This window comes from Littorina saxatilis, linkage group LG3 (genome assembly GCF_037325665.1).
Source record: "Littorina saxatilis isolate snail1 linkage group LG3, US_GU_Lsax_2.0, whole genome shotgun sequence".
Lineage (NCBI taxonomy): Eukaryota > Metazoa > Mollusca > Gastropoda > Littorinimorpha > Littorinidae > Littorina > Littorina saxatilis.
In genome coordinates, this window is record NC_090247.1 from 60,623,231 (window position 1) to 60,649,551 (window position 26,321).

At 41.2% G+C, this 26,321-nt stretch overlaps 1 protein-coding gene and 1 long non-coding RNA gene across 3 annotated transcripts in view; both read right to left on the reverse strand.

The window, feature by feature from the left end:
- Positions 1-2,188: 2,188 nt before the first annotated feature.
- LOC138962846 (uncharacterized) overlaps positions 2,189-26,321 on the reverse strand; it is a 188,730-nt gene continuing 164,597 nt past the window's right edge. Inside the window, exon 2 of the long non-coding RNA XR_011454618.1 lies at positions 2,189-3,680. This is a non-coding gene — a long non-coding RNA (uncharacterized lncRNA). The remainder of the gene's footprint in view (positions 3,681-26,321) is intronic.
- LOC138962841 (growth arrest-specific protein 2-like) overlaps positions 2,943-26,321 on the reverse strand; it is a 29,648-nt gene continuing 6,269 nt past the window's right edge. The window contains exons 1-7 of one of the 2 annotated variants that reach the window (XM_070334804.1): positions 21,994-22,143; positions 16,101-16,342; positions 15,326-15,505; positions 12,417-12,558; positions 11,174-11,406; positions 10,770-10,865; positions 2,943-9,479 (exon numbers count right to left, since the gene is read on the reverse strand). In XM_070334804.1, coding sequence (XP_070190905.1) covers positions 9,300-9,479; positions 10,770-10,865; positions 11,174-11,406; positions 12,417-12,558; positions 15,326-15,505; positions 16,101-16,342; positions 21,994-22,051 — 1,131 coding nt within the window. In that variant the 5' untranslated portion in view covers positions 22,052-22,143 and the 3' untranslated portion in view covers positions 2,943-9,299. Of the gene's footprint in view, positions 9,480-10,769; positions 10,866-11,173; positions 11,407-12,416; positions 12,559-15,325; positions 15,506-16,100; positions 16,343-21,993; positions 22,144-26,321 lie in introns of those variants that run through there. The other variant, XM_070334805.1, reaches the window with a different exon arrangement.

The following is a 26,321-nucleotide window of genomic DNA, read 5'->3' on the forward strand; positions in this document are numbered from 1 at the left end:
CGTGTGGCTTTGTGCAAAAAATGTGTGACGAGAACCAAAGAGCTGTCACAAATAATGCGGATGTAGCCTACGTAACGTTGAAAGACTTTCTTTGAAAGCACACAGAAACAGAGCCGAGTGCGGGGGAACACACACAAAAAGACACACAAAGAAACAGATACATGCACACCTGTATAAAACAAAGTTCCGCGTGTTAGAATATCGCTCTCTAATTTGAACAACCTGTGCGCGCGGCGCACACACACACACACACACGAACACACCCACACGCACAAACATACGTACAAGTCAAATGCACTGCTATCGGTACTGACCGAGAGTAGATACAGACATACAGAGAGCTTATATCTTCCTCTCTCTATCACACACACACACACACTGACACACAGACAGAGCTCTCTTTCAGAACAGACACGGACCGAGGGTACATGCAGACAGCTTCAATCTCTCTCCCTCTCGCTATTTCACACACACACACACACACGCACACAAACACAGAGCTGTCTTTCAGAACATACACAGACCGAAGGTACATACAGACAGCTTCTTTCCCACTCTCTATTTTCTCTCACACACGTGCGCGCGCAGACACACGTACAGAGACACACAACAGCATAGGTAACCAAAACAAACGCTTCACTTATAATACCTATTTATTCAAAATGAGCAAGTAAACCCCTTTAACGATCAAGAAACAGGAAATGATTTTTTTTTAGTAAATTGAAATTTCAACTCTGTGTGTGTGTGTGTGTGTGTGTGTGTGTGTGTGTGCGCGCGCGTTGATGTTTGTTTCTGTGTATTCACTATCTTGACAAACTCTTTGGAATAATAGAACAGGAATGGCTTAAAATGTTACCAGAACAATGGTACATGTAAAAAAACCAGTGGCGACAAGAGAACAGCACAATATTTCAACACTTCGGAAAGTACGAAGGCACAGTAAATAAAATTAACACTGGGTAGAAAAACAACATGTTAAATAACTAACCTCTCCAATACGTTTTGGCCAGTAAAATATAACTACATCAAAAACCTTATGAAGGCTATTAAAAAGAAAAGAATCAATTGGAAAACAAAAAAGTCAACGGGTGCACCACCAGTCAATCAAATAATCAAACAAGTCGCGTAAGGCGAAATAACTACATTTAGTAAAGCTGTGGAACTCACAAAATGAAACTGAACGTAGTCCGCGCGCGTGTGTGTGTGTGTGTGCGTGTGTGTGCGTGTGTGGGTGTGTGTGACCATGTTTGAATTTATTCGGATTTAGTTCTCTTTCATTGTTTGTATTATGATTATGTAAGTGTAAAGCGCTCTGGGCTTGTCACCACGATGTTTACGCGCTATATAAGTAATCGTTATTATTATTATTATTAGTGCAAAAGGCAGTGAAAGTGACGAGCCTGTTTGGCGTGGTAGCGGTTGCGCTGTGCTTCATAGCACACTTTACTGTACCTCTTTTCGTTTTAACTTTGTGAGCGTGTTTTTATCCAAACATATCATATCTATATGTTTTTGGAATCAGGAACCGACAAGGAATAAGATGAAAGTGTTTTTAAATTGATTTCAAAAAGAAATGTTGATCATAATTTTTATGTTTTTAATTTTCAGAGCTTGTTTTTAATCCAAATATAACATATTTATATGTTTTTGGAATCAGGGAATGATGAAGAATAAGATGAAAGTAAATTTGGATCGTTTTATAATTTTTTTTTTTTTACAATTTTCAGATGTTTAAAGACCAAAGTCATTAATTAATTTTTAAGCCACCAAGCTGAAATGCAATACCGAAGTCCGGCCTTCGTCGAAGATTGCTTGGCCAAAATTTCAATCAATTTGATTGAAAAATGAGGGTGTGACAGTGCAGCCTCAACTTTTACAAAAAGCCGGATATGACGTCATCAAAGGTATTTTTTCAAAAAAAAAGAAAACAGATCCGGGGATATTATTCCCAGGAACTCTCATGTCAAATTTCATAAAGATCGGTCCAGTAGTTTGGTCTGAATCGCTCTACACACACACACAGACAGACAGACACACACACACACACACATACACCACAACCCTCGTCTCGATTCCCCCCTCTGCGTTAAAACATTTAGTCAAAACTTGACTAAATGTAAAAAGTAAAAACAATCACTGTAAATCCTAAATTGTGTCAATCAGTTCAAAAATCAATTTGAATCAAACAAAAGCAACATTTTCTTTAATTCAACAATCAATGCCATTTTGAAGCAAAATTCTTTCTGCTTTTTTCTGACAATGGACGGACATTTAATACTTCACATTACCATCACACAGAGTACAATAATTATTTCTATTTTTTTCTCAAAATGGACGGACATTTAATACTTCACATTACGATCACACTGAGTACAATCACAACAGTAATGCTGTTTGAATTTTAACAGTATAAGATGTAAATATAATTGTGTTTTTTGAGGCACCAAAAGATGACAATACCATGAGAGTTTTAAATGGATTTACAGGTAACAAATACACAAACATCCCACTATAGTGAGGACCAGATCATGTAAGGAACTGCATGTGCGTTTACATGGGCACTGTAAAATCTAATTATTACGAACTGTGAAATATGTCACTGGATGGAATGTACAATAATTTGAGATGTTTTCCAGGTATAAAATCAAAAATGTAAAAATGAAGTAATTGATAACTTGGTGTTATACATGACATACTGTAATACTACTGTATACTGATTCATGGAACTCATGACATTCTTTGAGGCAGAACTGTTTTTAGGTGCAAATTTAGTGCAAAACAAAATATAAGTACAACCAAATGTATCTTGTGAAATGTGCAATAATGGCAAGAATAAAATAGATGGTCGCTCAATCAATAACTGCTACTGGAAAAATGAACACACCCATAAAAATCAAGAATACAGAAAAAAACAATAAGAAGAAAATACAACATTTTGACACTTTCTGTTGTAAGTAAAATTTTCTTAAAAAAAGAACACAACCTTTTTATCCCAATAGATCAGTAATCATGAGGAATGAGAAAAAGACATGAATTCAAGATAACAACCCCTCGGTTGCAACCATGTTGCTTGCTTTTTGTCAAGGACATTGCAAATACATGAGAGACGACCAGACAGTGGAACAAACTGTAGCAATGAGCTAAAATTAACAACATACATGTACTTCGTAAGTCTAGTTTAGAAACCTATAACCGATGTAAATCCTGAACTGTCAAGTTTGCAGTATAAACGCAAAAATAGGAAGTGTAAGCAATATTTTACAGAAAACAACAAATGCATCGGCCTACATGTACATGAAACAAATCGAGTAATGACATTTTCTTTACATGCAAACAAAGGATACCCTGACAGATTCCGAAATTCAATAGTTCATCCATAGATATGATACAAAATATGAACTGGAATTGAAAATGTTCCGAAAAACAAACAAACAATCTGATTTCCAAAGTAATAATCAGTTCGGCACAGAACAACAGTGGCAGTTAAACAAGCTAAGAAAACATATTACATGTACCCCTGCGCCCTCCATCATTATTTCAAGACTTTCCTTTCCTTCAAAGTTTAGGGAATGTGGTAGAACAAGAATATTTCTTCACAGTACAATGCACTGAAAAATACTTCTCGTTTTCTTTTTTCCTTTGTACACAAGTGTAACCGAGTGCCGAAACACTACGATCACCTCGGGAGTTGAAAATGTTTGGGCTAATTTCTTAGCCCTATAAAAACTGTTATGCAAACCCGAAGGTTTCCATGAGCATACAGACAATCGGAAACCACCAGACCCCATCACAAACAGACTTCCACAATCCACCGGTGTTGACTTAAAGGCCAACAACTCGGGTGCAGAGTCTGCTGTGAAAGGAGCGGTAGCCTCCCCTGTCACACAAGGAACATAAACTCATCACCAGTTCCCACAAAATGTGTAACAAAATTATTTTTTTTACTTATAAGATTATACAAAAGTGAAGAAGCCATTTTGGATGAGTTTTCTTTCAAATTTAACCCTTAAAGGTGGTCGTCTACATTTTTGCTTTTTTTTAATAATCTTATGGTTAGATTTCGCTAAAAAGTTATGTCAGATGATGAATGAACCATGGGGAAAAATTTTATAAAAAAAATATTATATGTAAAAAAAGATTTTATTTTTGGGTAGCGTGACTCACGCTTCCAATATTTTGTTTTCTGTTTGCTGAGAACATGTGCTTTGCCTAAAAATACTGACCAATCAAATTCATGTCACTATGCTTATAGCCACGCCCAAACAAGTGCAGCAACAGTTTGACACTGGAGCGCTGTCCACGTTTTTTTTTTTAACGCACGAAATGCACGGGATTTGAGAGGAGTTTTGCGCTTGGCATTTTGCAAATAAGGATATCCTACTATGAGTACTATGCTGGAATACTACAATGAATTTTCTAACGGCTACACTGGCTTCGTCTTTCCTGATCGAAAGGGGATGTATTGTTGATATTTGTAGATATTAGACTCTGCATTTTAATGGTCAAATGGCGATTTCAGTATAAAAATGTAGACAAGGACCTTTAAGAAATCTAAAAGACACCCACAATGATGAAATTTAGACCCAGTGGCAATACAAAACTCAAAAATGCTCAGTATCTTTGCTAAATAATTAAATCAATGCAAACTCTTCTGTGTTTAAAATCTAAACAACAAAATCTGTGTTTGAGTTCCCATTATGTTCATTTACTGATTTTTTTTCATTTTTGGCAATCATCCATATTAAATGCTAGCAGAGGAATTAGGTACAAAGTACTGTTATCTAGGAAATATGAGCAAGATCCACAACTCTCTGGGGCAAAAAGTTGGATAGAAATAAAAACAAAGACTGCATGTGCATGGAGAAATTAGTCTGCAACGATTAACCAAACGCAGCGTTTAAAATGTAAACAACTGAACGTCAAAACATTGATTTTAAGGTGTGCCTGGTGTTTGTGATAATAATTCCCTACCCCCCCCCCCCCTCTTCCCCCCTTTAAGACATCTTAATCTAACTTCTAAGACTTCATCCCTTTTAAGGTCACTGCAATACAGTCTGTGGACTCCTTAAAGTCTCTTATTTCTAATGCATGGACCGCGCATAGAGCCTTATGCCATCCATAAAGTTATAGCAGGCCCCTCCTTCCAATAAGAGTTATGGGACCGGCTATTGGAGCGTTTAAAATGGCGGCTGCTTTCATGCCGATTCAGGATGAGAAGAAATTTGAGAAGCAACCGGATCTTTCTTGACCGCCTACATCCACTGAATCGTTACGACGACGTGGAACTGTACAGAAAATTCCGCTTTCGTCGGCAGGACATTCTTGCAATCACGGATGAACTGTAAGAGCAACTCGAACTGCCGAATCGAAAGGGTGCATTGCCGCCAGTTCTGCGGGTTATCTTGACTTTGTAGTCGTGTTTGGGTCAGTTTTTACGCGTGCGGATCTTTTCAAGATGTGTGTGGCGAACTGATCGCGGTACATAATAATAATGATGATAATAATAATACGGGAATTTATAACATCAAACACAGCATGCAGAACCAGCAAGAGAGTGACTTATACCTTTATGGCGAGGGTACCGGAATGGATATAGTTTCCAAACCACGAAAGCCAAGTTTTATCAGGAGACGGGCTTTCCAAACTGTCTGCGGCAAATGGTGTAAAACTGACCCGCCGCGAAGCATCACAAAGCTTGACGCATGCGCAGAGACACAGGATGATGGGAAATCCCTTCCACTATCTACGTGTTAAAAATAGAGCCGCTCTTAGTTATTGCAGGCACTATTTGATCTCATGCATGCGGACCGCTGAGTTCTATAGTGCATTTCATAGCTATGCGCTCCACAGCGCTATGAAATCCTAAAAGTATGGAGGGGCTATGCATTCAGGCCCTGATTTTCTAAGATTTTTGGACGTCTTAAAAGTGGGGTTCCACTGTAGCTCATGGGGGTAATTTATTTTTTACCAGGAGCATCCCTACTCATTGTCTCCCAGGTACGGATATATCCGTACCCACTCATATGGCTCTATCTGACCAGGTATGGATATATCCGCTCAGACTGTTAGCTTCAGTCGCTTCCTGTAACGTCGATCTAACGCCTGCATTCCAGCATGTTGATACACAGTTATTACACGGTTACTACAATTCTGAGTGACCTGCTGCAGCACAGCTGGTCTCGACTAAAAAAAACTTGGTCAACATAGGTGGGGTAGAAAGTGTTAACAGTTGTCAATCATTTTTAAATTTCAGTGAGCACTCATATAGAGCCTGACAAAATCTAAATGCTTTCTTGGTCGAAGATGTTTTTTGCTTCACTGTTACAAACGATAGACTAGACTATTAGGGTTTAACGTCCTCTTAGACCAACTGGTCTATATTGGGACAGGTATAGGTAATACGTTGAAAATATGGTGTGATACTTTGATTCGAACTAGCCCGCTGTGGCTGTCTTCTTCGACACACCAGCATTAGGTTTGTCTCGTCAAAGTATCGAAATACGATCATGATAATCGGAGACGAGAGATGATGCATGCGTGTCTTCGTGTTTTCCAAGCCCTGAGACTTTCGCTGTGAACGTGGGATCTTTTTTGTGCGCATGTGTGCACACGGGGGTGTTCGGACACCGAAGAGAGTCTGCACAAAGTTGACTCCGAGAAATAAATCTCTCGCTGAACGTGGGGATCGAACCCACGCTGATAGCGACCAACTGGCTACAAAGCCAGCGCGCTACCAACTGAGCTACGTCCCCGCCCCCTTACAAATGATGCATAAGAGGAACAATATAACAGGGCACTTCGGGAAAAAAACCACTTTATAGACTCACAAAATTAACATTATAACAGGGCACTTGTGGACAAAATACTTGAACCCTGATATCTGAGCAAATTGTCATGAGGGAAAATACACAATAACAAATCACTGAGCACAATGTTTGGATTAAGATGATAAAATGAAGGACAAATATATCAGGATCAACAGAAGTTTGATTTGTTTAAATGACTTGCGCTTTATCACTTTCATCACAGCATGCTGCCTTTTGAGAGAAGACAACCTTTCTGCTTAGTGCATCCAAATCAACGCCATGCACTCGTTGCTAGCTCAAATTCTCTTCTCAACCGACTTTTTTTCTGAACTGAAACTGGCAAAGAAGTAATAGCTAACGTGGTTTGAATTTTCAGCCAGACAGTTAACGTTGAACTTTTAAACCCGATGCATCCATCTAGTAGCAAATTCTTCCGAGTCATTTTTGCAAACCACGTCATATCTTTGCAGCTATTACAGTGGTACCTGTGACATGAAGTCTCTCTGTTGAGAGGACACCTCCCATGAAAGGACACCTTCGGTCCCTTTGTCTATTATCTTTAGCTAAGTTAAAGTATACCTGTCATGACAGGCCACCTGCAATGTAGGGAAACTTTTGACAGGTCCTTCTTCTTCTTCTTCTGCGTTCGTGGGCTGAAACTCCTATGTACACTCGTGTTATTTTTAGCACGAGTGGAATTTTACGTGTATGACCGTTTTTTACCCCGCCATTTAGGCAGCCATACGCCGTTTTCGGAGGAAGCATGCTGGGTATTTTCGTGTTTCTATAACCCACCGAACTCTGATATGGATTACAGGATCTTTTTCGTGCGCACTTGGTCTTGTGCTTGCGTGTACACACGGGGGTGTTCGGACACCTAGGAGTCTGCACACAAAGTTGACTCTGAGTCTGAGAAATACATCTCTCGCCGAATGTGGGGACGAACTCACGCTGACAGTGGCCAACTGGATACAAATCCAGCGCACTACCGACTGAGCTACATCCCCGCCCCTTGACAGGTCCCAGTGTGTTCTTTCATCACAGGTACCACTGAACCAGTATTTTGACAAAACTGAGGATTTCAATTCCATACAGGAGATAGGAATCAGGACAAGCACCAGCTGAATAACGCTTGTATTGATTTACCCTTATACATAAGAACTGTACAGTTCATGTCTGAACAGACTTAAGAGAGTTAAAAGGTTGATTTTCGGAGACATCATGTGAACCGGAAATTTTACAGGTAAAAATCTTAAAATACCTGACGTAAAATTTGCAACTGCAGTCTCACATACCGGCTGACCTTTTGTTTGACAAGTTTTGTTTTCCTACAAGTGTTGTATTAACTATGTGCTTTAAACTTGAAACATAGGTACCTGCGATGTGAAGCACCTCCGTTGAGAGGATACCTCCTGTGAAAGGACACCTTCTGCTGTCCCTTTGTCCATTATCTTTTAACCTAAGTATACCTGCCACGAAAGGCCACCTGCAATGTACAAACACTTTTGACAGGTCCCAAGAGTGACCTTTCATCACGGGTACCACTGTCTGATTGGTAAGCAGAACACAGTGACAGGTTTCTGTGTACGACAGGCATCACACTTAAACTGAAATACCTACCCCTTTAGAAAATGGCTCGCGCGATCACACTTCAACCAGCTTTCTTTTTGTATACACGGCCAGTGTGGACTGGGTGGCCGAGTGGTAACGCACTTGCGCTCGGAAGCGAGAGGTTGCGAGTTCGACCCTGGGTCAGGGCGTTAGCAATTTTCTCCCCCCTTTCCTAACCTAGGTGGTGGGTTCAAGTGCTAGTCTTTCGGATGAGACAAAAAACCGAGGTCCCTTCGTGTACACTACATTGGGGTGTGCACGTTAAAGATCCCACGATTGACAAAAGGGTCTTTCCTGGCAAAATTGTATAGGCAAAGATAACAATGTCCACCAAAATACCCGTGTGACTTGGAATAATAGGCCGTCAAAAGTAGGATATGCGCCGAAATGGCTGCGATCTGCTGGCCGATGTGAATGCGTGATGTATTGTGTAAAAATAATTCCATCTCACACGGCATAAATAAATCCCTGCGCCTTGAATATGTGCGCGATATAAATTGCATAAAAAAATAAAATAAAAAAAAATAAAAATAAATCCCTGCGCTTAGAACTGTACCCACAGAATACGCGCGATATAAGCCTCATATTGATTGATTGATTGAAATTTCAGGCGTCACTGGGATATGCACAAGACCTCTCAAAGTCTGTTCATGGATGAAGAAAGATGCCTGCACTTCATATACCTCTGAGCAGAGCACACATCACATTGCAGCCACTGACTTCATTCAGTCTTTCAAACTTCACGGACTTATAATTCTGAGTCTTTCGAACTTAAGTCACCTCAGCAAACCGAGGCCCAAAACCTCAGCGCCTGACGATCCTCAATGTCCACAGCAGCACTGCAGACGCCATGCAGGCATGCATACGCACACACACACAGGCTCAGGAAGATTTGTACTTTGACTTGATTACCAGGTAGCCCTCAAATTTTGACTTTGGGGGTTGTTGAATGCTGTCCCTGCGGAACTCGTACACCTGGATGGGGTCGTGGTGCCGGAGGTAGTTCTCAAAGGTGTCCCAGCCCCCTCCCACCCGCACCATCAGGTGTTTGCCGTGCAGGAGCTGAAAAGAACAAGAAGAATTAAGAGAATGAAAAGGGGTCTATTTCATGTGTGTGTGTTTTCACTGGCAGTTTCAACGGTATGAAAGGCTAGAAGCTGTGCTGGATATATCATCAGGATTTGGTCAAAACAGTTGGCTTGTATCCTATTAACCCTCATACTATTACTTTTAAGCTAAAGTCTTTTTTTGTTGTCATGCACACAATCAGAGTCAGTAAGCAGCTAGACACCATGCAGCCACACGATGAGAAAGGCTTTCAGTTACATATCTGACACGTACAGGCATGCTAGATTGGTGTTAAAACACTGGTGACTTAGCGGTGGCATTAGCAGTGGTGACAATGTCTTTAGTATATATAGTAGTATTTAGTACAGTGGAACCCCTCTTTAAGACCTCCACAAATCTGAGACAAGAAGGGCAAAGCCATACGACTCACAAGCTTGACCTTGACGTTTACATGACCTTGACCTTCAGCTAAACCTAGCAATGACATCATACACTAAGAACTGCTTTACACATTTTTCCTACCAAAATACAAGGTCATGCAACACAAAGCTGTTAATTCAAGACATAGGAAGTACAATGGTGCTTATTGGCTCTTTCTACCATGAGATATGGTCACTTTTAGTGGTTCACTACCTTATTTTGGTCACATTTCATAAGGGTCAAAGTGACCTTGACCTTGATCATATGTGACCAAATGTGTCTCATGATGAAAGCATAACATGTGCCCCACATAATTTTTAAGTTTGAAACAGTTATCTTCCATAGTTCAGGGTCACGGTCACTTCAAAATATGTATACAATCCAACTTTGAAGAGCTCCTGTGACCTTGACCTTGAAGCAAGGTAAACCAAACTGGTATCAAAAGATGGGGCTTACTTTGCCCTATATATCATATATAGGTGAGGTATTAAATCTCAAAAACTTCAGAGAAAATGGGAAAAATGTGAAAAATAGCTGTTTTTTAGACAACATTTATGGCCCCTGCGACCTTGACCTTGAAGCAAGGTCAAGATGCTATGTATGTTTTTTGGGGCCTTGTCATCATACACCATCTTGCCAAATTTGGTACTGATAGACTGAATAGTGTCCAAGAAATATCCAACGTTAAAGTTTTCCGGACGGACGGACGGACGGGACGGACGGACGGACGACTCGGGTGAGTACATAGACTCACTTTTGCTTCGCATGTGAGTCAAAAATCACTGGTCTTAACAAGGAGGGAGTCTTAAATTGCGGGGTCTTAAAAGGGGGGTTCCACTGTATCCAGTTACACTTTGTACTTACTCTGATGAAAACACGTTTCCCGAATATGTCGTACACACCCTCACTGATCCGGTTGACATACTCCTGACACTTGCACTTGTGGGCCACACGTTTCACCTGCAACAACAGAGACACTTGAATGCTTTGATGCAGTGTTCATTATTAGTATTATCTACCAGACATCCAGATGGCAAGAGACAGATGGATGCAGACACTGTCAGACAGGCAGACAGTGTTTGACAGACTGCAGACAGTCGGGATAAAAAAAAAAGAATCATACATCCCTGCTGGTCCTTTAATTTTAGATGTGAAGATAAGTGTCCCTGACTAATCTGGAAAAAAAGGCTAAAAATCTAATACAAGCCCGAAAGCTTCACTTCTGCTCACACGTCAAACCAGCCACCCAAAGTTTAAGAAATATTTACCTCTTTGTGAAGATCCAATATCTCTGGTTTCTTTTCTACAGGTTTTTCCACTGGTTTCTGTTTCACAATTTCCACTGGCTTTGGTATGAAGGGTGGGGGTTCAAATTCTTTTGCTTCTTTCTCGATCTCCCGCTCCATACGAATGAGGTTCGGGGGTTCGATTCCATACTTCCAGCCAAGACGCGCAAGCTCCAACACACAGTTCACCACGGGCTTCTCCTGCTTGTGTGCAACTGAAAAGAGAGCAAGACAGATATCAGTTTTGAACAGGATTATTCTGAATTAAATAGTATACAGGGGTACCTGTGATGCAAGGCCCCTCAGATGAGAGCTGATGAGGACACCTCCAATGAAACAACACATTTTGTTCGCCTAGCTTTGCCTATTATTTTGACTAACATATATATACCTGTTATGAAAGGACACCTGTAATGTAGGGACACTTCTGGCTGGCCCCAAGGGTGCCCACTCATCACAGGTACCACTGTATTATGTACTCCAAAGACCTGAACTATTCTTCAGAGGTTCTTTTCTTTACTTTTAGATCAGCAACCGTTCAATCGTTCATTGTCTTTTGGAATAAGTGTTAGAGAGAAGGTGGAAGGAAGAAACCAAGAAAAGTCAAAGATGAAATGAAGCAAAAGATACAATGTGGAAAAAGGGATCATACTCATTTTCTTAAAGTTGTACATTCCTTCTATTGTAAGCGGTCATAATACACGTCAGATCTGCCCAGGGTTTTACATGCAATATGGGCATCATATTACATGTATTCCACTTGGACACACACCAACACTCAGCACGTCTACCTACTTTCCATGCAGTGGGATTTTTTTGCGAAAATAATTTGGCAGATTGACAAATATGTCATTTATGAAATTAAATGAGGGAAAACCCCCACTCTGCACTGGGAGCAGTTGGGCGGCTGTAGATTTTCTGTATGTGTCTCAATGGGAGGATGCTATTATCACATGTAAGATCCTGTGTGGTTCTGAGGTGGTGTGCATGATTTCTCATTCAAAAAGGATGGTAACTTCAAATTATTATCAGTGGAATGAAAACAATTACATGTACCTGCACTGAGTGATCACATTTTCTGAAAGTTAAAAAGTTGACTTAAGTTAAAACAAACAAGTTAACAGTCATTCTTCATCCCTTAGCTCGGTTCCAATCCTTAGTCAAAACACCTCCGTTCTCTGAGTGGTCAGATTCTCTCAGTCTCCCCTCATCAACAATTACTCACCCAGGTCTTCAGAGTCAAACATGGTTTCATCGGTCATGCCATACGCCCGACACCATCCCAGAAAGTTGGTAACATTGTCACGGGAAAACCATGTTCCGGATTTGGCCTGGGTGTTGCACTTCAGCTTGTAGTTTGGCAATGGCTGAAAAGAAAAAAGTATTCATTCATTTTTGCAACCATTATGCAAGTTCACCTTCACTTTTGTCTAATATTTATGAAATATTGATTAACCTTCACCGGATCAGGCTTTGGACTACACAGTCCGGATGATGTGGGTCGCGTACGATCGACCTATACTTTCTAAAGAAGGATTCAGCTTGAAATATGGGTCGTACATGCAGATTCACACCATCCGAATACGGATACACTTTTTACCGCCTCTTTTGTATAGTATATATGGGTTGTACCTGACCAACATTATCCGAATAGGGTACAGTGGTACCTGTGATGAAAGGACACCCTTTGGAACACCCACAAGTGTCCCTACACTGCAGGTGACCTTTCTTCAAAGACATACTTCGCTCAAACCGTTTGCTCAACAGAGGGGCCTCACATCTAAGGTACAACTGTAAAAGAAAAAGCACAATATGTACTTCTGTGACCTTAAATCATAGGTACCACTGTAAAAGAAAAAGCACTATACCTCTGTGAGCTTCATCATAGGTACCACTGTAAAAGAAAACACACTATACCTCTGTGAGCTTCATCATAGGTACCACTGTTAAAGTACAATACCTCTGTGAGCTTCATCATAGGTACCACTGTAAAAGAACAATACCACTGTGAGCTTCATCATAGGTACCACTGTTAAAGTACAATACCTCTGTGAGCTTCATCATAGGTACCACTGTAAAAGAAACAGCACTATACCTCTGTGAGCTTCATCATAGGTACTACTGTTAAAGAACAATACCTCTGTGAGCTTCATCATAGGTACCACTGTAAAAGAATAATACCTCTGTGAGCTTCATCATAGGTACCACTGTAAAAGAATAATACCTCTGACAGCTTCATCACAGGCACCACAGTAAAAGCACAATACCTCTGACAGCTTCATCACAGGTACCACTGTAAAAGCACAATACCTCTGTGAGCTTCATCATAGGTACCACTGTAAAAGAATAATACCTCTGGCAGCTTCATCACAGGTACCACAGTAAAAGCACAATACCTCTGACAGCTTCATCACAGGTACCACTGTAAAAGCACAATACCTCTGACAGCTTCCTCATAGGTACCACCGTAAAGGAATAATACCTCTGACAGCTTCATCATAGGTACCACTGTAAAAGAATAATACCTCTGACAGCTTCATCACAGGTACCACAGTAAAAGCACAATACCTCTGACAGCTTCATCACAGGTACCACTGTAAAAGCACAATACCTCTGACAGCTTCATCACAGGTACCACAGTAAAAGCACAATACCTCTGACAGCTTCATCACAGGTACCACTGTAAAAGCACAATACCTCTGACAGCTTCATCACAGGTACCACTGTAAAAGCACAATACCTCTGACAGCTTCATCACAGGTACCACTGTAAAAGCACAATATCTCTGACAGCTTCATCACAGGTACCACAGTAAAAGCACAATATCTCTGACAGCTTCATCACAGGTACCACTGTAAAAGCACAATACCTCTGACAGCTTCATCATAGGTACCACTGTAAAAGAATAATACCTCTGACAGCTTCATCATAGGTACCACTGTAAAAGAATATAATACCTCTGTGAGCTTCATCATAGGTAATTTACCACTGTAAAAGAATAATACCTTTGACAGCTTCATCATAGGTACCACTGTAAAAGAATAATACCTCTGTGAGCTTCATCATAGGTACCACTGTAAAAGAATAATACCTATGTGAGCTTCACCATAGGTACCACTGTAAAAGAATAATACCTCTGAGCGCTTCATCACAGCAGGTACCACAGTAAAAGCACAATACCTCTGACAGCTTCATCACAGGTACCACAGTAAAAGCACAAGACCTCTGACAGCTTCATCATAGGTACCACCGTAAAAGAATAATACCTCTGACAGCTTCATCATAGGTACCACTGTAAAAGAATAATACCTCTGTGAGCTTCATCATCGGTATCACTGTAAAAGAATAATACCTCTGTGTGCTTCATCACAGGTACCACTGTAAAAGCACTCTGTGAGCTTCATCATAGGTACCACTGTAAAAGAATACCTCTGTGAGCTTCATCATAGGTACCGCTGTAAAAGAATACCTCTGTGAGCTTCATCACAGGTACCACTGTAAAAGCACTCTGTGAGCTTCATCATAGGTACCACTGTAAAAGCACAATACCTCTGACAGCTTCATCATAGGTACCACTGTAAAAGAATTTGTTTGTTTGTTTGTTTGCTTAACGCCCAGCCGACCACGAAGAGCCATATCAGGGCGGTGCTGCTTTGACATATAACTGTGCGCCACACACAAGACAGAAGTCGCAGCACAGGCTTCATGTCTTACCCAGTCACATTATTCTGACACCGGACCAACCAGTCCTAGCACTAACCCCATAATGCCAGACGCCAGGCGGAGCAGCCACTAGATTACCAATTTTAAAGTCTTATAGGTATGACCCGGCCGGGGTTCGAACCCACGACCTCCCGATCACGGGGCGGACGCCTTACCACTAGGCCAACCATGCCGGTCTGTAAAAGAATAATACCTCTGTGAGCTTCATCATAGGTAAAGTGGAACCTCTCTTTAAAGAACTCCAAAAATCTGAAAAAATCAGGTCTTAAAATGGAGGGAATCTTAAAATGGGGGTCAATTTACAGAGGCTATGAACAGAAAGTCTAAGAAAACAAGGTCTTAAAAGAAAGGAAGTCTTAAATTAGGGGGTCTTAAAAGGGGGGTTCCACTGTAAAAGAAAAAGCACCATACCTCCGTGAGCTTCCCTTGCTTTGCGTACTCTTTTGCGTGCGTCTCGATGAGCTTAGCAATGGTGCAGAGGGCGACGCCAGAGTCCAGCACCTTGATGAAAGAGTCTGGCGAGATCTCCACACCAATGATGCGAGTGATCCATTCTGACAAATCCTCTTTGATCGGCAGAAGCATGGAGTCCTGCACATACGAGAGGGTTCAGAGTACGGTGGTAATTAACAAGAGACTTAAAAATGACTCCAGTATGCAGACATATTGTCACTGCTTTAAGTTTAACACAACAGTGGAACCGGTCTTTTGAGACCTAAAACAATCCACGAAATTTAGGTATTTAAAAGGAGGAGGCAGTCTTAAAATCAGGGGTCCTAAAAGTACCTTTCTCTTGGTTAAGTAAAAGTGATCACGTCACATGCACACACAAATATAAAGCTTCACACAAAAACGGGCAGGTTGTACTACTCTGATTTTTGTCCTGAGCTTATTTGTGTTTCCAGAATGTAAGGCAGGTTCTCGGGGCATATCAATATTACTAATATGTATTATTATTACTCAATGTACTTCACAATGAGCCGAAAACTCACAACATTCTGTAAACAATTTGCTGGTGAACACTCTGTCTTGAAAAGGATTGACTGACTAGTTGATTTGTACGTCCTTCTAAGACCATTTGGTCCATCTTGGGACTGTACTAAATTGATTGCTATGACCCTATGTGTGTGGAAAGGATAAGGGATACACCTAGAGGAGGGATATAAATGCCTCTGCAGCTACCTACCTGATTTTCATTCAGCTTTTGAGAAATGTGGTCCTGTTCCTGTTCGTGAGCATCCCCTTCCCCATTGGTCGACGCAAGGCCGTTGACGGCGACGTCTGCTGTAGGTTCAGACTGAGGGTCAAGGTCACTGCGACGAAGTGCTCCCTGATTGGCTGGATGTTGGCGAGCGTCTGCCATGGCCCGCTTATGGCAGTACTGCCACTGCCCCCCGCTTCTGTGCCACCCTACATTCCTCTCTGGCTCTGTCAACAAAAGAAAAAAATGCATGGTTGAACAAAAATGGGTTGTATATTGTATGACTACTTGTTCACATATTCTGCATTAAGACCCTTTCTATCCAGGGTCATGTGTGAATACTGTACAAAAAATGTCAACAAGCAGGAGTCACTTAAACTTTGGCAGATTGCACCGGCCAACACCTCTTTTAAATAACTTTTTTTCATGGTCGAAAAAAGGAACCCTAACCCTTGTACCTAAAAGTTACAAAAACTTTGGATGTCTTTCTTTCTTTCTTTATTTGGTGTTTAACGTCGTTTTCAACCGTTCAAGGTTATATCGCGACGGGGAAATGGGGGAGATGGGATAGAGCCACTTGTTAATTGTTTCTTGTTCACAAAAGCACTAATCAAAAAATTGCTCCAGGGGCTTGCAACGTAGTACAATATATGACCTTACTGGGAGAATGCAAGTTTCCAGTACAATAAGGACTTACATTTATTACATACTGCTTGACTAAAATCTTTTTGCAAACATTGACTATATTCTATACAAGAAACACTTAACAAGGGTAAAAGGAGAAACAGAATCCGTTAGTCGCCTCTTACGACATGCTGGAGATCATCTGGTAAATTCTTCCCCCTAACCCGCGGGGGGTACTTTGGATGTCTATGCATGGCTATTTCAGCAAATTTGAGGAAGAAAATATACCTTAGCAGCATCCCTCTCAGTAAACAGGTATGCCATACATTAAAAAAACACCTTTGTGGACGTGAATGACTGTTCAAAGCGCCCAAAGTAAAGCCAACAAGTCGCGTAAGGCGAAAATACAACATTTAGTCAAGTAGCTGTCGAACTCACAGAATGAAACTGAACGCAATGCCATTTTTCAGCAAGACCGTATACTCGTAGCATCGTCAGTCCACCGCTCATGGCAAAGGCAGTGAAATTGACAAGAAGAGCGGGGTAATAGTTGCGCTAAGAAGGATAGCACGCTTTTCTGTACCTCTCTTTGTTTTAACTTTCTGAGCGTGTTTTTAATCCAAACATATCATATCTATATGTTTTTGGAATCAGGAACCGACAAGGAATAAGATGAAAGTGTTTTTAAATTGATTTGGACAATTTAATTTTGATAATAATTTTTATATATTTATTTTTCAGAGCTTGTTTTTAATCCGAATATAACATATTTATATGTTTTTGGAATCAGCAAATGATGGAGAATAAGATAAACGTAAATTTGGATCGTTTTATAAATTTTTTTGTTTTGTTTACAATTTTCAGATTTTTAATGACCAAAGTCATTAATTAATTTTTAAGCCACCAAGCTGAAATGCAATACCGAAGTCCGGGCTTCGTCGAAGATTACTTGACCAAAATTTCAACCAATTTGGTTGAAAAATGAGGGCGTGACAGTGCCGCCTCAACTTTCACGAAAAGCCGGATATGACGTCATCAAAGACATTTATCAAAAAAATGAAAAAAACGTTCGGGGATTTCATACCCAGGAACTCTCATGTCAAATTTCATAAAGATCGGTCCAGTAGTTTAGTCTGAATCGCTCTACACACACACACAGACAGACAGACAGACAGACAGACACACACACATACACCACGACCCTCGTCTCGATTCCCGCCCTCTACGTTAAAATATTTAGTCAAAACTTGACTAAATATAAAAACACCTTTGTGGACGTGAATGACTGTTCAAAGCGCCCAAAGTAAAGCCAACAAGTCGCGTAAGGCGAAAATACAACATTTAGTCAAGTAGCTGTCGAACTCACAGAATGAAACTGAACGCAATGCAATGTTTCAGCAAGACCGTAGCATCGTCAGTCCACCGCTCATGGCGAAGGCAGTGAAATTGACAAGAAGAGCGGGGTAGTAGTTGCGTTGAGAAGGAAAGCATGCTTTTCTGTACCTCTCTTCGTTTTAACTTTCTGAGCGTGTTTTGAATCCAAACATATCATATCTATATGTTTTTGGAATCAGGAACCGACAAGGAAAAAGATGAAAGTGTTTTTAAATTGATTTCGAAAAAAAAATGTTGATAATAATTTTTATATTTTTAATTTTCAGAGCTTGTTTTTAATCCAAATATAACATATGTATATGTTTTTGGAATCAGAAAATGATGGAGAATAAGATGAACGTAAATTTGGATCGTTTCATAATTTTTTATTTTTTTTTACAATTTTTAGATTTTTAATGACCAAAGTCATTAATTAATTTTTAAGCCACCAAGCTGAAATGCAATACCGAAGTCCGGGCTTCGTCGAAGATTACTTGACCAAAATTTCAACCAATTTGGTTGAAAAATGAGAGCGTGACAGTGCCGCCTCAACTTTCACGAAAAGCCGGATATGACGTCATCAAAGACATTTATCGAAAAAATGAAAAACACGTCTGGGGATTTCATACCCAGGAACTCTCATGTCAAATTTCATAAAGATCGGTCCAGTAGTTTTCTCTGAATCGCTCTACACACACACACACACACAGACACACATACACCATATGACCCTCGTCTCGATTCCCCCCTCTACGTTAATACATTTAGTCAAAACTTGACTAAATGTAAAAACGAAACAAATAGAAACGTGATGATGATGTGAACATCGGAATCAGACTGTCCCCAAATGAATAACACAGAATATTAGCATGGAAATACAAACACAATGCAATTCCGTTTGTAAAAAACAATAAACACCAAGACTCTCAGTCCCAACACATACACTGTACGCCTAAGCACACACACACACACACACACACACACACACACACACACACACACACACACACACACACACACCATTTATTTCAGAGTTCAGCTGATGTCATTAGACTGCAGGTTGCTCTGAAACTCTCCATGATCATTCAAGAAGCAGACTGAGTAAGGTATGGATTAGCCAGAAGGAGATAATAAAATATGAAAAATCCCTCATGAAATGAAGAGATCATTTCAAACCCAACAGGTCCATTCATTCGTATTCATCAGAGTCCAAACTCAAAACCTTCTGCAGGTGTGTATCAGTCCTAAGTTAAAACGTACACTGGTACCTGTAACTGATGAAAGACCACCCTTTGGACCAGCCATAAATGTGACAACCAAGGGGCCAGTCCTTACAGGTAGATTTGAGCAAAGATACAGTACATACACTGGTACCTGCAATGAAAGGACGCCCTTGGGACCAGCCAGAAGTGTCCCTACATTGCAGGTGGCCTTTCATGACAGGTGTATTTTAGTAGAGAGAAGAGACACCGGACATGAGAGGGTGTCCTTTCAACGGAGGGGCCTCACACCGCAGATACCACTGTATAATAAACAGAAGGGGCAACAACAGGGGCAACAGAAGGTGTCCTTTCCTGAAAGGTGTCCTCACATCGCAGGTGCCACTGTTACATACTGGTAGTTATAAGCACTACAGGTGCAACAACAGGCTTACCACCTATATCTCAAATCCAACCACTTCCAGCAATTACTTTGAAACTGTGATAACATGGACCAACATGGGTACATGGCCGTGATATATCGGCTTGACCTGTCTAGACCAGTCAATTTATTGATGTCCCAATTATCAGGTCAGTGCACAAGAGGTCCAGCAAATGAATGAAAAAGTCATTGATTTATGGGTACTGTTATTGCACCTGGTCCCACTACAGATTCAGTCTTATGGGTTTGTGGTGATTAGTTCTTGCCCCCATTACAAGCATCGTGCCATTTCCACACTAATGACAACCCAAACCTTTGGAGTAAAAACAGTCACGACAAAACAGAGAATTGATAACCATATACGAATACGAATACGAATACGAATACTTTATTATCTCATACAGAGAAATTTCAGTGTGGTGCACATTAAAAGACAAAACAAATAATAAGACAACAAATAAAAATACCATACGAAGCATACTACACTCACGCACGCATATGTACACTAACAGGAATAGTAACATGATTCCAAATAGGTTAAAAGTTTAACGCTAAAAACTATCATTATCACAGGACTAGATATGTCATTGAACAATATTTATCGCAGGACTAGTCATTCGAGGGTTATCACACTCATTCATCACAGAAATCAGTGCATATGTTCACCGGTACACATACTAGTTTTAATTAACTTAGGTATTTAAAAAGCCAATTGACTTTGGAATAAAACTGTTCTTAGTTCTGAGCGTGCGGAATCTGGGAGTGCGGAGGCGACGTCCTGAGGGCAGGACCTCAAAGTGGTGAGCGAGCACATGACTACTATCCTGGATGATGCAACGGGCCTTTCGCACCACACGTCGTTCATACAGCACAGTCAATCCTTCCTGTCTCACCCCCACAATCTTACCACATGTGTTCACCACCCGCCCAAGCACATTCTTACTCTTCACACACAGACCTCCATACCAGCAGATGAAAGAGAAAGTGAGAATGGATTCAATGAATGAAGTATAGAATGTTTGGAGGATGCGGCTGTTGATGTTCAGACTTCTGAGCTTTTGTAAGCAGTAGATTCTTGACTGACACTTCTTGTGGATAGCTTTAGTGTTTGAGGAGAAATTTAGTTTGTTGTCAATGACTGTTCCGAGATATTTGTATTCAGTCACTCGCTCAACTTTCACACCATCTATGTACAAATCTGAAACTGTAGCTGGGTTTTTGCGAAAGTCAATAACTAGCTCTTTTGTTTTTGTTACATTTAGGGCTAAATAGTTATCTTTACACCAGGAGCTGAAATTTTGAACTTCAGAAAAATAAACAGAATCAGAGTCAGACAGGTCTTCAAGGGCAGAATCGTCAGAATATTTCACAAGAGGGGTCGTAACAGTGCCTTGACAATCGTTAGTGTATAATGTGAACAGAACTGGAGACAATACTGTGCCCTGAGGGGCTCCAGTAGAAGTACTAACTATGGATGAAAGTGCGCTATGGAAACGGACGGACTGGGTTCTGTTCACTAGAAACTGTGTGATCCAAAGGACGAGTCTGGGAGTGACGTTGTAAGAAAGCAGTTTTTGAACAAGCAGGTGAGGTTGTATTGTGTTGAAAGCAGATGAAAAGTCTATAAATAGAATACGGACGAAGGAACCAGGTTTTTCTAAGTGACTATATGCTTGTTGCAGAAGTGTGAGTGTGGCGTCATCTGTACCTCTGTTTTTCTTGTAGGCAAACTGAAAAGGGTCCATGAAAGGTTGTGTGCAGTTGAGAAGACGAGGCAGAAGGATGCGTTCAAAACATTTCATTACTACCGAAGTGAGGGCAACTGGACGATAGTCATTGAGCTGTTTGGGTCTACTGTTTTTAGGAACGGGACAGATGGTTGACTTTTTCCACACATCAGGAACAATACAGATTCAGTCTTATGGGTTTGTGGTGTAAATTAGTTCTTGCCCCCATTACTGTGACAAGCATAGTGCCATTTCCACACTAATGACAACCCAAACCTTTGGAGTAAAAACAGTCACGACAAAACAGAGAATTGATAACCATATCGTTGAACTTATGCCCTTTTGAAAAGCCTGAGCTTCAACGAGAACAAAAAACATTACAAAGAAACACTGAGAACAAAAGGTATTTTTTGCACGAAAGCTTCTTCAAGGCTAAAGTCCGCCAGACACAACATATGCCACCCGGTTGAAAGTTAAGTGCGGATTGCTAGTTGCACTATGCATGAACCTACCTTTGTCATTCAATCCTCTTTCCGCCGGTCTTGTGGCAATGCGACCACGCTCTCCCATTATAAGGATAACACAAATTCTTCCACAGATAACCACAATCACACGATACTCCAACTGAAGAGAAGATTATTCACAACACACGACCAGTACATTAAACAACGGTTTTCAAGTACCAGAAATGCAAAACATGCACTGAGTCATTTATGCATGCTCTACGCGTAATGACTCTACCCCGGTCTCTGGTTACAACGAACGTTTACAATCCGCATGAGTAGACAGACACACGCGGTTATAGTCACAAAGACAATGGCCGCAATATCACACGGTATTGCCAACTCAATCTTCCAAAGCCTGTATAAGTATGGCCTGGTCGATAGGCTTTCCTGTCAGTAACCCAAGCCAAGCAGATTCCCTGTCAGTGTCACAATTACAGTCGCTGTTCACAGATAGTAGGGGAAGGGCTCCTAATATGGACCACTTTTTGTTTCATGCTGATAACTGGTTTGTTTTCTTGTGAAGAAGTTTCATTTTGTGTTTGGTAGTCCTTCTCTATTTGGTTAACCGTTGGGCCTAATTAGAGTAAAATAGCTTTGATAGACATTCAGCAAAACTTAAATACAGAAAAAAAATCACAAATGGTCCATATTAGGCGCCCAGGCTCCTAATATGGACCAGTAAAGCGGCCTTCGCGAATCACTGTAAAAATCCCCCTATACTTCAAAATAACATGATACAACTTAGTGTGCAAGTCAGACTAATTAAAAGATGCTTTAGATTTACCTGTTTCGGGTTGATGAGAGCATTATTTGGAGCACACCAGGAAACTAAAGAAGCTTATCAAAAACAGAGTGAAAATAAGTGAAATTATCAACTTCCACGAAAAGAAAACTATTTGTTATATTTTTTTGAAATCTCGAGGGCTAGTTATAGGTTATTTTCAGCAAGCTTCTTAATGAATTAATGAAAATTGCCTTTTGCTTTTAAATTCTTCGATTTGTTGAAGGTGGTCCATATTAGGGGACTCACACATACTTTGAGATTGTGCTATTATTTTTTGTTTGCAGTAGAAACTCGGGGTCAAAACTGCTAAAATGTAACAAATACGGTCTTGGCTCTCATATATAGCAACTTTTGTGTGATAAAAGCTTTGGCTGTGGAGAGAAACGAGTTCCTTTTAGGCGACAAATTTAGAGTAAACGGTGCCAAAAGTGAAAAAAAGAGAAAAAGCCTAACGGTTTTGAGGTTTGTGTTTTTGCAACTGTTTTGACATGTGCAAGTTATCCAGTGAGGGTGAATACAGCGAATGAAATTGTTTTTAGCGCTCTAGTGCCGTTAGTTTGTCAGAACAGGAGGTTGTCCATATTAGGAGCCGGTCCATATTAGGAGCCCTTCCCCTATGTCTATATTGACCGTTAACTGCAGCTGAGACGGCACTTCCCTGTCTCTCTCTCCCCCCCTTTCTATCTTCCATCTCCCCTCCTCTCCATCCACCTTACCCCGAACAGCAGCGACGGTGCTCAAAAACATGACCGTTCCCTCCCCCCCCCCCCCCCCCCCATCTTTCCACAAACAGCGACGGGGCTCGAAATATGGGCAATTCTGTTATAAACAGTGAATACAGGATCTTTAATTCTATTGCATCGGTGACACTGAACATCTATCACACCGACAGAGTGAAGATTCAAAGTCTCAGATTCCAGAAGCTCTCAAAAGGAATACGTAACACGAAAAAAGGAAATATAAAAAGGTTTAAAAAAAACAAAACCCACAAAAACAATAATATTTTATGTTCAGTGTTATTGCGTATAACTCCAGCCGCTAAAAAACACACCATAAAACAACAACAACAACAACAACAACAACAACAACAACAACAACAACAACAACAACAACAACGACAACAACAACAACAAAATGAGCCGCTGAAAAGAAGATAGTGAGCGACGGTTAAAACCATTGGCACTTGAGTCCCCGTAAAACACATTTTCCCGAACAATTTACGTCACTGACGAACTGCATGTGTCGACTACCCCTCCACACAAACACAAACGTTAATTTCAGCAGGTTGTTGGAAAGCATTACAATGAACTTCAATGCGTCACTCCTCTATTTGCCGATGTCGGCAGCCGGTGTAGCATTTAAACAGATCACAAAAGACACGGAAAGTATTTTAGCATTCCTTAAAACAGATCATAAAAAAACACGGAAAGTATTTAGCATTCCTTCTTTTCAGACGGCGGAGTAGTATACAGCACACTATGAAAATAAAGTACATATACATTGAGGGGAGCGCGGGGGGAGGGGGGGGGGGTCTAGAGGGGGCGAGGGAGGGAAGAGGGAAGGGGGGAGGGGAACCAAACAGGTTGAACATGGACCGGGGAAAGAATGTCAAGTGCGCTTGTGTTTCTGGTTTTCGCACTGTTAATGTTGTCCTGCATCGAATGACACTAGAACAATTTATGTCAAGATGTCCATGTTTTCTTGTTTAATAAAGAACCATATCTAAATGTACAATTATTCAGCAAGAGCTTACTCCATTCACTTCTGGAAAAAGTCATCTAACTATATGAAAATACCTCGAAAATGGACATAGCTGTGCCTCTTTTCTGTACTTTTCGTCCGATTTATTTTAGATTTTTTTAAAAAATAAATAGATTAATCATCCACGAGTGGGAAAAAAACGATACAAAAGAAAATAAGACACAGGCTAGAAATTTCCTTGCCAGCATCACCACATTCACCACGAGCAGACTGGCTCCTCGCAACTTTCTGTCGCCTGCTCCGCGATCGGCTTCTTCCCACGTCACCGCACACCAAACCCATCACATCTCTCAGCCCGATGTCATCACGACTGACGGGGACTATCATCAACTCTTCTTTTAGGACTTTCTGGGATTTGTTCGCCTCCACATCTGGGACTATAAGGGACTCTCACATCCCTGGGGCTTTCAGGGAAGATTGCTTCTCGCGGACTTGCAAACATCTCAGACACTCTTGGACTTTCAAGATCAACTTCTTCTCTATGCCTTCCAGACACTTGGCTTACTCTCGGACTTTCAATTTTCTTTTTCTCACTTGAGCTTCCGTGGACTGTTCCAACCGTGGCGTTATCAGAAGTCCTGTCATCTCTTGGACTCCCAGGTACTTTTCTCTCTTCGTGGGTGTTAAGAGTCTTTTCTTCTCTGGGACGTTCAGTGACATCTCTGAGACGTTCAGTGACATCTCTGGGACGTTCAGTGACATCTCTGGGACGTTCAGTGACATCTCTGGGACGTTCAGTGACATCTCTTGGACGTTCAGTGACATCTCTGGGACGTTCAAGGACATCTCTGGGACGTTCAGTGACATCTCTGAGACGTTCAGTGACATCTCTGGGACGTTCAGTGACATCTCTGGGACGTTCAGTGACATCTCTGAGACGTTCAGTGACATCTCTGGGACGTTCAGTGACATCTCTGGGACGTTCAGTGACATTTCTTGGACTTTCAGCGACATCTCTGGGATGTTCAGTGACATCTCTGGGACGTTCAGTGACATTTCTTGGACTTTCAGTGACATCTCTGGGACGTTCAGTAACATCTTTGGGACGTTCAGTGACATTTTTTGGACTTTCAGTGACATCTCTGGGAGGTTCAGTGACATCTCTGGGACGTTCAATGACATTTCTTGGACGTTCAGTGACATCCCTGGGACGTTCAGTGACATCTCTAAGAAGTTCAGTGACATCTCTTGGACGTTCAGTGACATCTCTAAGAAGTTCAGTGACATCTCTTGGACGTTCAGTGACATCTCTAAGAAGTTCAGTGACATCTCTGGGAAGTTCAGTGACATCTCTGGGACTTTCAGTGACATCTCTGGGACGTTCGGTGACATCTCTTGGACGTTCAGTGACATATATGGGACTTTCAGTGTGATCTCTTGGACGTTCAGTTACATTGCTGGGACGTTTAGTGACATCTCTGGGACGTTCAGTGACATCTCTGGGACGTTCAGTGACATCTCTGAGACGTTCAGTGACATCTCTGAGACGTTCAGTGATATCTCTGGGACGTTCAGTGACATCTCTGAGACGTTCAGTGACATCTCTGAGACGTTCAGTGACGTCTCTGAGAAGTTCAGTGTCATCTCTTGGACGTTCAGTGACATCTCTGGGACGTTCAGTGACATCTCTTGGACGTTCAGTGACATCTCTGGGACGTTCAGTGACATCTCTGGGACGTTCAGCGACATCTCTGGGACGTTCAGTGACATCTCTGGGACGTTCCGCGACATCTCTGGGACGTTCAAGGACATCTCTGGGACGTTCAGTGACATTTCTTGGACGTTCAGT